The sequence below is a fragment of the Haliotis rufescens genome, unplaced genomic scaffold (assembly GCF_023055435.1).
Source record: "Haliotis rufescens isolate VD_foot unplaced genomic scaffold, xgHalRufe1.0.p SCAF_12, whole genome shotgun sequence".
Classification (NCBI taxonomy): domain Eukaryota; kingdom Metazoa; phylum Mollusca; class Gastropoda; order Lepetellida; family Haliotidae; genus Haliotis; species Haliotis rufescens.
Window position 1 is genome coordinate 20,891,440 of NW_025963802.1, and position 15,222 is coordinate 20,906,661.

Sequence of the window (15,222 nt, forward strand, 5' to 3'; positions counted from 1 at the left end):
TTGAATTAAACAAACTATCATACTATGAACACATAAATGACCATCACTTACTCACAGGCTTCTCCAGTTTATTAAACTAATCTCTCAAAAACAAAGGAATTAAGCCCCTACTCCCAACACGATCGCTAAGCACCCACAACTTGAACATGACAATACCAATCGGCCCGTTATTATCAGTGCTCATTTCCTTGTGTACCGTGTTGCTTTTTAAACAACAGGAAGCAATCACAGTGGTCACCGTTTGTGACGTCACAGGAAACAGCTGATCACATGTTTTTGCAAATGGCGAACGGAATAACTCGCCGATACAGTAAACTGTTGTATATTTGCCTCTTTCAATAAAGGTAGACACTTGTTAACTATCAATTTATGAACTTTGCAAAACGTACGTAATAGCTATTGGCGATTGCATCTGGGGATTATATATTATAGCTGTGAATTACATATATTGTTACATGTAAAGATTGTGGAGTTTATGAAGAACGATTAACTTTGAACATTCAATTGAAAACTTATTATCGGAAGTAGTAACATGCATAACATTTTTTTAATAATGACAACATTGGTGTATAATAATAACTTTATTGATAATTTATAACAATAATGGCTCTAATCGTGGCAACATCCAAACTTTCGGGAAGTTGTAATCTATCGGACCGTCATTCAGGTGATGTTTCTGACAGATCACAATCTGAAAAATACTGTCATGAAAGTGTATCCCGTGGACAAGCCGACCCCTTTCTACAGAATCTTTTTTCTGGTTCTCAAAATTCGGCTTATACGCGGTCATATACGGTACTGGGTGAGAGATATTATTTTTATGAGTGCTTCATGTTTGCTTTGTAGTAAAATGCATAGTTGTTAGGGTAATATTTTACAGGCGCTTTATAGGGAATTAGTAGATTTGCTTCTTGGAGTTATCTTATCTCGAAGTCTTTGAGATTAGTATTTAATTTAATTTTGTCGCACTGGATGCTGTGGCTCGGGTTGTCAGGGAAAAAGTCTCATAAAGGAAACTGAGTTCTGATGTTCTTTAATTTGGGTTTTGAGTGGCCTTGATGTTGAGCCAATATAAGCATGTCCACAATTACACTGAATGTGGTACACTGCTCCCGACCCAATCCTTTATGTGCAGGTCAAGGAAGCACAGCGCAGCTCCATGACCATCATCTTGGCTCCAATGATCTGTGAGCAGTCAAGTGAAGCCAACTGTAAATTGACATGGTGGCGTCAATCTTTAGGATACAGCGCCATCTGCCCAACTCCAGAATCATCTTGTCCAAGATACTTCCTGAGCACTACTGGCACGAGGCTAGCGTTCCAGCAAAATTGAAGGCATGCAGAAGAACATTAATCACAGAATTGACAAAATAGCTTGGCGGAACAATAGTGATCATGGCATCAGACAGGACATAGTATGCCTAGGAGGGCATCAACCTCAGGAGAAAAGACTGGGTGTCTTCACTGACAATCTATTACATGCCCTGATAATGTTTATAAAGTAATTAGGAATAGCATCATTAAAGGTAAATTTTCCATACAAGTCAAGCATGGTGGGAACGCTATCCCTGCATCTCGCATGGCCATTGGTATGGGATACACTTAGTTGCTCCTACGCATGGCTCTTGTGGGGTACCTGTGCTAATAACAAATCAACTTACTTTCTAGGTGTTACTTGTTTTATGGTTACCTACTTTTTTGCAGGAACCTTTTCAGAGCTGTCACCTTCTCAGTGGACAATACAAGTATTGCTTATGTTTGGTAACCATTATTTCCACATATTGTGGCCCACCAGTGGTAGTTGTCATTTGGGCTGGCATCAGTAAATTGTGACATATGCTTTTTACTTTAAGTTGCTTTTTTGGTCAGGCAGTGGTAATTGCCAAATATACTACCAGGGCTTGGCAGCAGCAGTTGCCAATTATACTACCAGGGCTTGGAAGTAGCAGCTGCCAAATATGCTACCAGGGCTTGGCAGTGGCAGTTGCATTTAGCCAAGCAATGGTACCTGTCATAATAACTAGTATTTTAATAGCCCACAAGCTCCTGCATACCTTAAGGCATTTAATTCACTTTCATTTTCTGTTTATCTTTATGAGCACTGGCATACCCTGTTTGGGAGCCTGTAGCTTCCCTTTGGCATATCAAGCAATGAAAATACATTACCCCTGAAAGTCTTGTCTCCCCGTGGTGAGCTTCAATCTGTGCACTGTAAGGCAGGGGTGGTTTCTTGTGCCATGTGATCACAAACATATTGATAGTATTATAACTGGACACGTACAGAGGCTGCAACCATGACAACGTCACATTAACAAAACATCTTCCTTTGGAGTTCATGAATGTGTGGCCGATAGTTGTGGAGAGGTTGCGGACTGGATCAGGCTCTGTATCATATAATCAATTGCATGAGAATAAGACGATGTTTTTATTCAGGCTATCTTATACTATGAAAGATGAAAATAGTGCCATGGCAATGTAGCTCACCTCAATAAGTAGGCAACAGTTTAAAATGTCATTAAAGAGCCAAATTTGTTTTTTGAGAAAATTTAAGAGCATGCTCAAAACATCATCAAAATTTAATATAGTGTTAAAGATAGAACATGTTTTCACTACATTTCTATGCATGTACCAAATTAAATTACATTTTGAACAATAATGACAAAGTAAAGGCGATAAACATATTTAACAATGAGAAAAGTGCTTGCAAGTACTTGCAAGATCATTGCTTTGCACCACACATTTCCAATGCGAAACCATTAACTCATTGTGGCGACATGCATGCCTACTATAACCTCCTACCACATTAACATGTCTCTAGCTACATTACTCCCAGTTTAATTATCTGCCACTTGATTGAAGACAACCATCAGGTGCACATTGTTTAAGTTTGATCACTGAGATCCTCTTTACAGGTTAGTAATATAAGGATCACGAGGGGTACATGGGGTTTTATGAGACCCGCATTAGGTTTTATACCACAAGCCTACACAAATATCATAACAAAACAATCCATTTAAACACAAAACTTTAATTATTTAAATCAAACTCTATTAACACAAAGTGTTGCTTTTGTTGTGATATCATCTACCTCTAAAATTCCATTGGGAGTTACATCCCATGGTCTTAAAAAAGTCATAAAATGTATTTTCCAAAAGCTGTGTTTCATGTGTTAAGCAGGATATACCATACAGGTTTCGTCTCGTTTAAATTCAAATGAAGACATTGTAATCTGATAGTGGAACTCTAAACCCCAAGACACAAAATGAAAAGCAATATTGTACCATACAGCTTGAGGGAGTTGGATAGGTGAACTTTCCTCATCACTGAAATAAAGCTATAAAAGCTATTCTTAAAGCTATACACATATTTATGTTACCGTTTGGCCGCTAACATTAAATTTTGATACAGATTAATGTAAAAAGTGAGATACCTAAAACAAAGGCATTGATATTTCAATGGGAAACTTTCATGAATTACTTTCATGAAGTGATGTTTCTTTTGTGGTTCAGTATGTTACTAAAAACTAATCTCTCTTACGATTTGGGAATTTAAAGTTATTTCCGAGTATCACCTACATTTTTTAAGGGCATAGTTGTATAATGTAGCATAGACAGCACACAACAGTTGAACAGACGGAGAGACTGCCCACAAGACATATGCTCACTTGGACCTTCAGTCTTGGTGAAGTAATCATTGTTTAACCCTGATCTAAATTCTTAAAGCTATATACAAGTATGGTAGTCTGATACAAAGAGCCATGATGTACAGAGGCTCATCATTGATAGCCAACTCACAAACAGGAAATAGAGCAACCTAGCTTTACTCTGTCACACAATACCCTAGCAACCTACTAAAAGAATTATCATAAAAGAAAGGTATGATATGTATAATGCTATCACAATACCATTGCAATAGTGTCAATATAACTGTTAATATGACTGTTTTTTCACTGTTGTAATAGTATTATGACAGTTAATATGAGACCTACACCCACCCCTATTCATTATACTAATAAAGTGGATTAAATGGTAAAAGTCTGTGTTCAGCAACACAATCTTTGGCTCAGTACCCTCCATTTATTTAACAACATTTACGGTAAACAGATTGCTTTATGTCAAGAGTCTAAATCAACAGCATAAAGTTCCTTTACAAACTATCCCAGAAACCAGAAAATAATGTAATCTTGTAATAACACAATTTTTACACTCCTTCACAAACAGTTTTAACTTTCTTGGCCATGGAACTTCTGTGTAGAACATTTGAAAAAAAGTTCATTTCCTTCAAAATGATGAACAAAACTTAACTTTCTTTCCATTCTGATGTCTTAACAAAATTCCTTCCCCAAAATTTCAGGTTGAAAGAAAGTTTACTGAGGATACTTACCGCAGATAGTATAACTATGGTTTGTATGGTCAAGACAGCTGAGGGTTTGGAAGCGAACTGTGGCAGGCTTACTGTTGACCTTATAAAATCTGTCAAACGTATGCACTTGGACACTGTAGTTCCGACCGAACATTAAGTTTACCAGCTCGTACTTAAACTCAGGCCATTCCTACACAACACAAAAACAATATTAGTATAATTCAGTTTTAATAATATTTAGCACTTCTTTTTGACTAAGTTAGCATAAACATGTAACATAGGAAAACAAGACATTTTAGCCTGAATATATGTGTCAAGTAAAACAGTATGAAAGAATGTATTTGTTTGTCGTTTCCAACACATTGGTTGCATTTACCTTTGAACAGGTTTATGCTGTTTCTGTGTTTTTCATAAAGTCAAAGCGTTCAAAAGGGTGTTTTTGTGAGGTGTGATGTTACTTGGCAGTAGATATTTTTGTAGGTTTATTTGAAGTGATGGTCAGTGCCAGCAAATGAAGCCCATGTACAATATTAACTGGCCTACCTGCACTGGAAGTCTCATTTAGAGTTATCTCCCTTGGTTAAGTATCACTCAAGCTCCTTCTCAGCATCTGACACCTTTGGTACACACCTGGTAACATCGCTGCCATCAGTGTGAAAGCAACCATTACAAGAATCTTGAAATTTGTCCTCTAACCACAAATGCAGCTGCATTTATATTTTTTTTATGTCTTTGCAAAATCATAGTGAATTTTGAAAAGGTTTACAACTGACTAGATTTCCCAAATGAATCTACCGCAACTTCCCACTTACATTCTTACTATACCAATTACATGATAGTTGAAATATAATAGAATTTCAAATTGTCAAACAAAGAACAATTTAGATGGGGTAACATATCCAGCATCATGGTAGTCATCACTTGTTTGAAAACATAAGGCAACATTTTTTTAATTACTTGGTTTACCAATGCACCGCTCTTTCAAAGTTCAAATGTTGAAAAAAAATACAAATACAAATTATTCCTTTTTTCATAACCGCCAATCTTTACTTTAAAAAAATGAATACAAAGTTCAAACAAAAAAAAGATTTCATTTCCTCTGCGAGTGTAAAGCAAAGGGAAGTCACTGTAATATTTCTCGCTGGGATCCTTCTCTAATACCATCAAAGCTTGTCAGCGCAAAGTGCAGTGGTGACCAGTTTAACTCTTTCAGCCCTGTGGCCGGTACAAAAGACACCGCAGGCAGGTAGACCGCCCAAGTCATGTCAAAATAGTATAAAATTTTATTAACTTATCTGTCATATCATTCATTTATATATCTTTCACATTTTGCAATGTCTGAAATATATATTTCATTTCAATTTAGAATAAAAACTTATTCACTATTTTCCGCAATGTTATTAAAGAAAAAAATTCTCAGACACACACTTCAACAACAGGGCCTCATCGAACATATCAAACAGCAAAATTAAGACGTTTCAAGCAAATCTTTAAATGTATTATACAAAGTAATGAATAACATCAACAAAACTATATCTTAAGGTTGCCAAACTGACATCTAAGTTATTATTTTCATCTTTTCGTGCAATCGCATGTAATGCAAGTCAAATGATATGCATAAGAAATCTTTGTCCCATCTCATAACCTTGCACTATAAATCAATCAAGTTCCATATTTTTAATATTTTAATATAGGTCATGATTTCCTGCTTAAAACGTTCAGAATAACATGATTTAACCAAAACCTTCGTCAAAATCTGAAAATTATTATACACAAGTACAGTACCATTGCTGTAATTTGATTAGCTGCCTCAGGTCACATGTTTAAATTAGACCAATTACGAACCTTGTAGCAGATTTCGGCAAGAAAGCGTCACTAGAAACCAATTTTTATCCAATATAATCGCATGGAGGAAAAGACTCCAGTGGATGTTAACCGTATTATCATTATCTCGGTGAAACAATATGAGTTTTTTAATGGATAGTGACATGGCAGACTTTGACGTACGTGTTATTCATACGAAGCTTCAAAAACGGAGGTATTTCCTCAATGTTAGTGAGAGGACAGCCACTATTATCGGGAAATGGGTGATGACAGATGTTATTTGCAACTCTTTTTAAATGATTTTCCGATTACGTGAAAAATGAAAATAAAAGAGAAATAGGTAAGTAGATTTTATGAAATCTTATTTTTTCCGTCAATTGTGAAATTTTTGGTTCCATGGACCTTAATCTGGGTTACATTATTTTAATTTAAAAAGAACTTAATTAAGTTGTAAATGAACTATTTAAATAATATGCTACACATAACTTTCATATTTATAAACAATAGGATTAATTAGACCTTTCAAATGGTGTACAGCCAAACATGTAGATAGCAAAGATATTTTACAAGCAGATAATTTCCTTGATAAATGTTGGCTTCGTCTATCATACAAGAGTCTCTGTGAACTTGGAGTTACAGCAGAAATCTTCTGGTTGGCTGGTGTTGAAAGATATAATTGTCGCCCATGCTGCCAAAATAGAGGCGTCTTTCATGCATTTCCACCCATGACATGAATATTGTTATATTGCAATTTGTGCAGAAGCTGAGTGCCAGGGATATAATAAAATGTTCTTGAAAGATTGAGTTGATTTACTTTTGTTACTCAAGAATATATTTTGTTTTTATACCTACCTAACCTTTTAGGACAAAAGTCAAGTAACAAAAATCTGAGAGGCTTTTTCTTTTCTTTTCAATTGGCCTACCCTACTTTTGAAATGAATTTGAAATCCGTAAACCAAGAAATAAAAACATTGTCGCCTAATGGTCAGTCGGTTGCAAGTTCAACTCCAAGCATGGTTGTGGTCACATATCACAGTTGGGAGCTTTGACTGGTGGCAGCGATAAGATAAGCCAGCTCCACAAATGGGCTATTGCTAGGACAAGCTTGAGTATCTTTGTTTGCACGCTTGCAGAGCTCCCTTTACTGTATTGGGAGGATCCCTTGACTGTATTGGGAGGATACCAAGCTATCATACACTGGGAAGGAGCTTGTGTATCAATGAACAGGACAGACTGCAACATTAGAGAAGTTTTGTGATGTACATTTTCCTGAAGGCTGGCTGTATAGGAGTGAGATGAGAGTAATTCGAGGCCTTTTATGACCTCCTAATCTTCTTATCTACTTGCCCAGTGTGGGTAGAATATCTATCTGAAAACACTGAATTCCTGCCACCTGTCAACACTTTCAGGATTCAAGAGCACATGCCTCTTACAAGACATTTGACAGTGACTTACGGTACTTCAAGGCATTCGTGAGAGCATTGACTTGGTGTTTCAAACATATTTTTACATAATTATTCATTGATGTTGTGTGGGATTTACTATTTTCACAAATCAGTTCTTTACAAACTGATAGCTGCATGGGTAAGCTTTGCGTTTCAATTAGAAAATCACCTGGTAACAGAATGGATAGTAATGATTGGTCCAGTGATCCATGTTTTGGGTGCATGACCATCTTCCACTGATATTGATCCTGCACCAGCCCCTTGTACCTCCACCTCCACGACCATTTCATCAAAATAACACCTCATGTCTTAATTTCAAGTTTGGCTATTATGCCAGATATCACAACCTTACTAAAGGGGGTCATGTCCTTACATAATAACAAAGTTAAAAGCACTTCAAACTAAATGAAATCACTTTCTGTTTTGGGAAACATGTCTTAAATGCAAGACAACTTTAAAACAGAAATCCTATAATGCCTATGAATACCATAGCCAATAAATCCCATAATCAGATTTTTAACAGACATCCTCTTCATTTCAACTATCCATAATCAGTTGTGCAGATAATGGTATCTAGCCCTTCAAAGCATGTGCACGTCGGGAAAACCTGACTTCTTTCCTGTGTACATGTGTGCTTTAGTTAACAGATACATAGTTCATGGCCAATTCAAGGGTCTTAAAAAAGGCGGGGTTCCTCTAAGGCTATTTGTAACCTCAGTGAGGGATGGGTCCCAGCCAAAAGCCTACCCCCAAAATTACAAACACTACATGTAAACCATTAACAATAATTTTACTTTAACAACCACATCAACATGTTATCATGCTAGGAAATGCACATACAAATGTCATCAAATGTAAAAAGGTGGGCTGGCCACCCCCATAACACCCCTTTGGATCTGCCACTGCAGTTATCACAGCACAGTTATTTTGGGCTTTTTCGCACTATAAAATCTAAATTGTTATATACATTAGATTAGTAATTATGTTTCTAGTTTAAGATTAACGAGGGTATATTATCAGTGAAACTACAGAAGTTAGGTTTCTCAGGTTAGGCTGGGAGAGATAATGAGTGACTGATTCCGACTGCACATGGACTTGTTTGGGGAATCTTTAAAGAGAGAACAACTCCAAGACTGCAATCATTTTGAGTTTCAACTCCATCTAACCTTCACCTTAACCAAGGTCAAAACAATCACCTGAATATGAAGTGATTCATAGCTGTTTTCTATGTGAAAACAAATTGCCAAAAAATTGCCAACAAATTAACAGCTGCTACAGTCCGATTGTAATCGTACATACAGAATTAGATTGTGAAATCAGAAAAGTCTTGAATTTCCCAGGATAAGTCTTACGATTATATAAGGCATTACAAAGGGTCAAATATATGGTACGATGATCAAATGATGTGTCAGCCCTAGTTACGGGCCCTATTTAACAACTCAGTGCACTAAACGAATGTCAATTAATTATCACATGTGAATATCTACGATGAGGTATGGGGTCCAATTTGAATAGAGTAATCGATGTGATGGAAACAGTTAGAAAAGTTGTTTTCTAATATGCATCTTGTCCAAAATTGATAAGTAGATAGGCGCAAGGAAGGTCATATTAAAGAGGCCTCAAATGTTCCACAGCTCGCTCTTATAGGCACAGTAGGTGTTCCAGAATGTACTCTAGTGAGAAGCGACTGGAAGATGGCCGTGTTTGTGGAAGTAACAATACTGTGGAGCTCCTCAGAGTGGCCATGGAGAGTAACAAAGATGTCAAGCACTCGGATGGAATTTTAAGTATAAACAGAACAAGGGAGGTAATTCAATATCTAGGGCGATCACCACTACAACACAACACCACTTGAATTATCATGGGAGTAACTCCATAGGCAAAAAGAAATTGTCATTTTATGAACACCTCAACAAATTTCTGTCAGCTACATTCATCATTAATACAGTTACAATATGCAAAAGCAATATTCACTGCCACACTGCACAGATAAACTCAATTAGATATGAGGAACTCAAGTAGGCGACACTCTCAATTCAATGGATGGCTAACCAAAGCAATTGAATATAGGGGCCAAAATTGAAAAGAGGAATTATATCTGTTTATGAACATGCATGGGTCTCCTATCAGTAGCCAAAATGGCACCTCCCAAATTCCAGGAATGTTTTGATCTGCAGTTTTTCCCTCTGTCATGTGTGAATGATGAAGTCTAGCTAATGTTAGATGATTTGAGATAACTGATAATCGATAAGAAATAGGTATAGTGCCAAAAATGAATCTGTCAAGAATAACTTACCGGTACATCCCTTGCTTGAAAGGAATCTTTAATATCCCCATCACCCATCCAGTAGAGCTTAAAGAAGCAGCCACCCTCTGTAAAATTGGATCAATTTGGTTTAAACATCGTATCTGTGCATAGAAAACACTTGATCACATCCTACAATGAAATATTTGTGTATGATGACCAAGTTTGTATATTTCCTAGTCATTATAACACAATCTACATGAATGCTGTACATCATAGTCCAAGAAAAGAGCAGGACAATTACCACCCAGACGCTGCCACCAGGAAAATTGCCATCCAGGAAAATTGCCACCCAAACAATTGCCATCCAGGACAATTGCCACCCAGACAATTGTCATACAGGACAATTGCCACCTTGGATAATTGCTACCCGGACAATTGCCATCCAGGACGATTGATGACCAGACAACTGCCACCCAGACAATTGCCATCCAGGACAAATGCCACCCAGATAATCACCATCTAGGACAATTGCCACCCAGACAATTGCCATCCAGGACAATTGCCACCTAGGACAATAAGCCAGTCTCCAGTTTTGCGAAATAAGTCTGTTAGAGTGACATCCCTTTGCAAAACCATGTGACCACGGGCAAACCATCAAACAAACTGCTGTCAAACTTTTGACATGCTTGAGAACTATACCGACCACTATCTGATGTTAACGGAAAGGGGAGCCGAAAATGCCTTAACACAGATGCAAGGGCCGCCAGGACATTGAAAATGTATATTTAACTCCTTTTCCGAAACTGTTTGAGGTGGTCAAGGGCCCGTGGTCGAGTGGGAATTTATGCCCAAAGCATCACATGGCATATCCGTATTTGTTCAAAACACTTCGTAGGTGAGTATTTTATGAATTTGAGGCAAGTCATGTTTTCCTCCAGCAAAATGTTAAAATTATAAATATTGTTAGTGATTAATATAAGGAATTTCTCAGACAAGGATCTAAAGCCCAGAAACACGATATCCGAAATGATGACATTGTGTACACTTATGCACTCCACGCCTTTGAAATCCAGGCCACCACTTCGTCAAAGGCAAGCAGATCCCGGGGCCTCTGACACCCCATGCAAGAAGAGAGTTGAAGGGAGTGATGTCTCAACTACCAAATGTAAGCATATCGAAAACCTAGTATATTTTTTACTGAATGAGTGACATAATTATGAATAGTTGTCTTCTTGAGGAATCAAAAACAGGGAACATATTTTTTTAAATGAATTTAAAGACAGAGCTGGCATGTTACTTTTTAAATAATTCATTCTGATATTCTGACTTGATTTTAAGTCTCAACTTTAAAAAACAGTAAATTACATGCTTCTGACAGTATATGTTTGGTTATAAATAATTTTTTAGGTCCAAGTATGTTCATCTTTTTAAACAGATGTCAGAAGATCATTGTTGGACCAATGACACCTACTACACTGTCAAATCTACAGCTGACGCCTCCACAGTTACTGGCTTGTATTTTGAGAACATCAGCACATACACAGATGACGCTGCAGAACCTCAAAACAGTTATTAAAAAGTTAACTGTGGATAACATCATCAGAAACAACAAATCCGCAAGTTTTACAAAGGTACATTTATAACATATTATTGTGACAGAATGTATATACATCATAAAATACCAACATATCTAACATACCCAAAGTATTACATTAGTATGTCTTTGGGGAGGCATTGTAACCAAAAATGTCAGGTTTATATTGTTATCACAGGAGACAAAGCAAGATGGCCCATGGAGTGAGTTATATTATCAGTGTTCATGTCAGTTTGTACCCAGTTACATAACAAATAAAATGATGTGATCTTTACCATTCCATTCAGGGGTATGCATCAGAAATATTCAGTTTATTATGGTAATGTTCCAGTGATCAATAAATTATGATTAACGATTGATCACTAACACTGTAAAAAATCTGTCTGAATCTATCTGAATATTGAGACATATTATTAATACTGCAAGATATTTATATTGTTCAAACAGTTCTAAACCATCCAATGAATACTCACACTCTGGTTAACCAGGCAATCAATCAGTTATTTTCCTTATAGTTTGTTATAATGTTAGTGTAGACTGAAAATGGTGCTGACGTAGTATTATGTTTAATTTTTTTACTTGTACATTGTGTACAATTTCAGGTTTTTGCATTGCAGCAAAAATCCAGCAGAGGCCCTTCCAGAATTCTGTCTCTGTATGAGGAACTCATCATCACCCTCATGCGACTACGACGTGCTAATGATGTGGAACAGCTATCTGATTTATTTGGTGTTTCAAATTCTCACATTACTAGAAAACGCAGCACATGGATCAATCTGCACCATGTTTTACTTTTTTATAGCCTGAAATATTGAAGAAAGTAATTTAAAAAAAATAAAAAAATTGATTTTGCTAATAATACAATCAAAGAAATGTTCACAAGAAGGCACATTAATAGCACATATACCTTTATCTTGTGTATATTACCAAATCACAGGACTGAAATCCATATACCTAACTGGCCCTGAATCTGGTAATAATAATCACTATCATCTTTAAGATACCAATTACCATCTTTCAGGTAACATCTCCTACATTTTGCAGCAATTTTAGGATCACAGTCTTTCAAAGCCCATGGACATAGAATCTCTAGTTATTTATTATGATGATTTTCTTTGCAATTTCCACTGAAGTACCAAGGAAAGGATGTCCTTTATCAATCAACAAACCTTTAAATTTGCACAGACAGTTTTTTATGTCTCCTTCTCTCAATCTGTATATACATTTCTCTGGCCTTACTTTCTTTTTTTCTATCCCACACAAGAGAAAATGGTACATTGCAATATTCAATGCAACCAGTATAAATACTGTCATGGAGCAAACATTGAACTAACTTTGAACAATCAATATTACTGTTTTTTCAAATGAGTCTGCCCTAGTGCACACACATTTAAACTTGCAAATTGTTACCATGCCTTTTCTCATAACTGACCATGTAGGATTCTCACTCTGCCCTGCAGTTTCATGTTCAATGTAATTAATGTCATCATTACAATACTTCAGTTTATCAACTACATCCTTAGATAAAACACTGTCCAGGGGCAAGTCAAAGGCCTCTAGTTTGTTGATTAGGGACATGGCAGCACATTTCTCATTCATTTTTGTCCCTTGAGTCTCTCTGTCAGTTGGATTAAGTAGGGTTTCCAAGGCACAGGCATTAGGATTTATCTGCAATTATGAAAGTTTGTCATAAGTTCTCTGCAAAAAATATAAAATACATCTGGGTAATGAACATAAAAAAATGCATATTTTTTCAGAATTACAAATTAGAAATGTTATCCAAAAGGGAATGTATATTGATACTGAGTGTGTTATTTTACCAGTATCTGATCATAGATTTCATGATGTTTGAAAGTGAGACAATCTACATAAATTATTTTTCCAAAACATTATATGTGAATACTTAACATTGATCATGTCAATGTTCACTATGATCACTGATTAGTTACTGATACATGTTGTACACTGAAATAGAATAGGTGATTCCCACCTGGTTCAGGGAGGCTGCAAAATTAGCCATCTGTTCCAGTGATGGATCTGATCGGTCATTTATTGGGCGAGGATCAAAATTTTCCTGGCAGAGGTAACCATTCATGGCTTCAAGTGTTTGTCCAAAGCTGCAACACATATGAGATGGGTTATTTAGCAGCTGATTAAAGATATCTCTCTTTATGTAATGTTGTTTGTGATTTATCATCCAAAACTGGCAAACGATATCTACATTGTATAGGCATCGCTGCAATGAAATTGCAACAATAATGGCTCTGCTACTGAAGCTGTTAGCAAAACTTTATTCACTTAAGACACTGCTTATTACTGTCTACAAACTGAAAAAGTTGGAAGAATGATGTGGAGCGATAAATAAAATCTCACCCTCGTGTCTTTTGATATCAAATATAGCAACACGAGTCGATAAAAGTGGAATTACTCCGACGCTATCAACTCTTGCTGATATATTTCATATCAAAAGACACTCGAGTGAGATTCGCCATTCATTCAAAACCAATATTTCAGAAAGAATACATTATTAGTTACAGAGGAATCTACAATATGTTCCTACATTTCTTCTTCTTCTTTACTTTGTACCTGATTTTCTTGACTTATAGATGATCAAGAGGCACAGGCTCATCAAGGCATCTTGGTCGTTTAATCCATAAGGATGTGCCATCAGTGACACTCTTTCTCTCGAAAGCTTCAACATCAAACAGGGTTGCAGCTATGTGCCTACAAGCCCCATCAGTTATGAAATAATATAAAAATTTCTGCATGTAATTATTTCTTATGAAGAAGGAATGTTTGAATATATTGTAACATACAGGTAAAATATAACATCATGCATAAGCAGTATCAATAACTGCTTTTACAGTATTATGTATAAACTTACATAAAATAAAAAACATAAATTTTGGCAGGGATCTACTGCAAAATCATACCTACTTATATGCACATTGTTCCCAAGTGGTTCTGTCACTTTTGAAACTGAAGGGGAATTTTGCTTGACCATAAGTATTAATCATTATGCAATGCATTCGATGGCCGACAAAATATTTATTTTTAACCATCATTATTCAGTCCAGTTCAATGTTCAAGATTACCAGTTGACTCACCCTCCAGTCTTAATGTCAACATTCAGCTTGTCAACAGCAATCCATAGGTTGTAGAAGTCAGACTTTAAGTAGGTCTGGTCCTGCTGTGTTGGCTCTGTAAAATGCCTTAAAAACACCAACGGTGTCGGTGGCATCAACATACATACTCCACGCTGTTGACATGTCCATCAGCAAACAAGCGATAATCTTGAAAAGACTTGAAGGCGCGAAGCTTTCTGTTGTTATAATCGGGCCTGAACGACACCAAGTAATTAAATACATCATATATACCAAATTCCGGACTGTGTGACAGATTATTAGAGTATCCTTGTAAAAGGAAATTAAAGGATCACAGTTAATGTTCATATCTGAGTGTTTGAGATGTGAACCTAGATCGTAAACATCCAAATAATCAGGGTTCAAGCTGGCAACACACTCACACAAAGTGACCAATTCGTGATGAATATACCCTGTAAGTCACACCACGATCCTATAAATACCTCTACAACTGCGATACAGTCTTGGATGAGAATGTACTTGATATTTTCTTAAAATCACAACTGAAGAAAGTAAATAAGATATATCATCTGTTTACATGTTGTCAAGCCCGTGTCTTAACTCTAAATGGCAAAACTGGAAAATTGCTTATTGCCATCCAGGACA

The 15,222-nt window shown here is 36.4% G+C and overlaps 1 protein-coding gene and 1 long non-coding RNA gene across 2 annotated transcripts in view; one reads left to right on the forward strand and one right to left on the reverse strand.

Moving 5' to 3' along the window:
• LOC124150005 (tyrosine-protein kinase receptor torso-like) overlaps positions 1 to 15,222 on the reverse strand; it is a 534,068-nt gene that overhangs the window by 250,860 nt on the left and 267,986 nt on the right. Inside the window, exons 9-11 of the mRNA XM_046521879.2 lie at positions 9,928 to 10,004; positions 4,384 to 4,552; positions 2,167 to 2,384 (exon numbers count right to left, since the gene is read on the reverse strand). Coding sequence (XP_046377835.1) covers positions 2,167 to 2,384; positions 4,384 to 4,552; positions 9,928 to 10,004 — 464 coding nt within the window. The remainder of the gene's footprint in view (positions 1 to 2,166; positions 2,385 to 4,383; positions 4,553 to 9,927; positions 10,005 to 15,222) is intronic.
• Positions 4,562 to 13,624, forward strand: LOC124150007. Its single transcript, XR_006863192.2, has 4 exons — positions 4,562 to 10,774; positions 10,953 to 11,044; positions 11,315 to 11,510; positions 12,091 to 13,624. It is a non-coding gene; the product is annotated as an uncharacterized LOC124150007 (long non-coding RNA).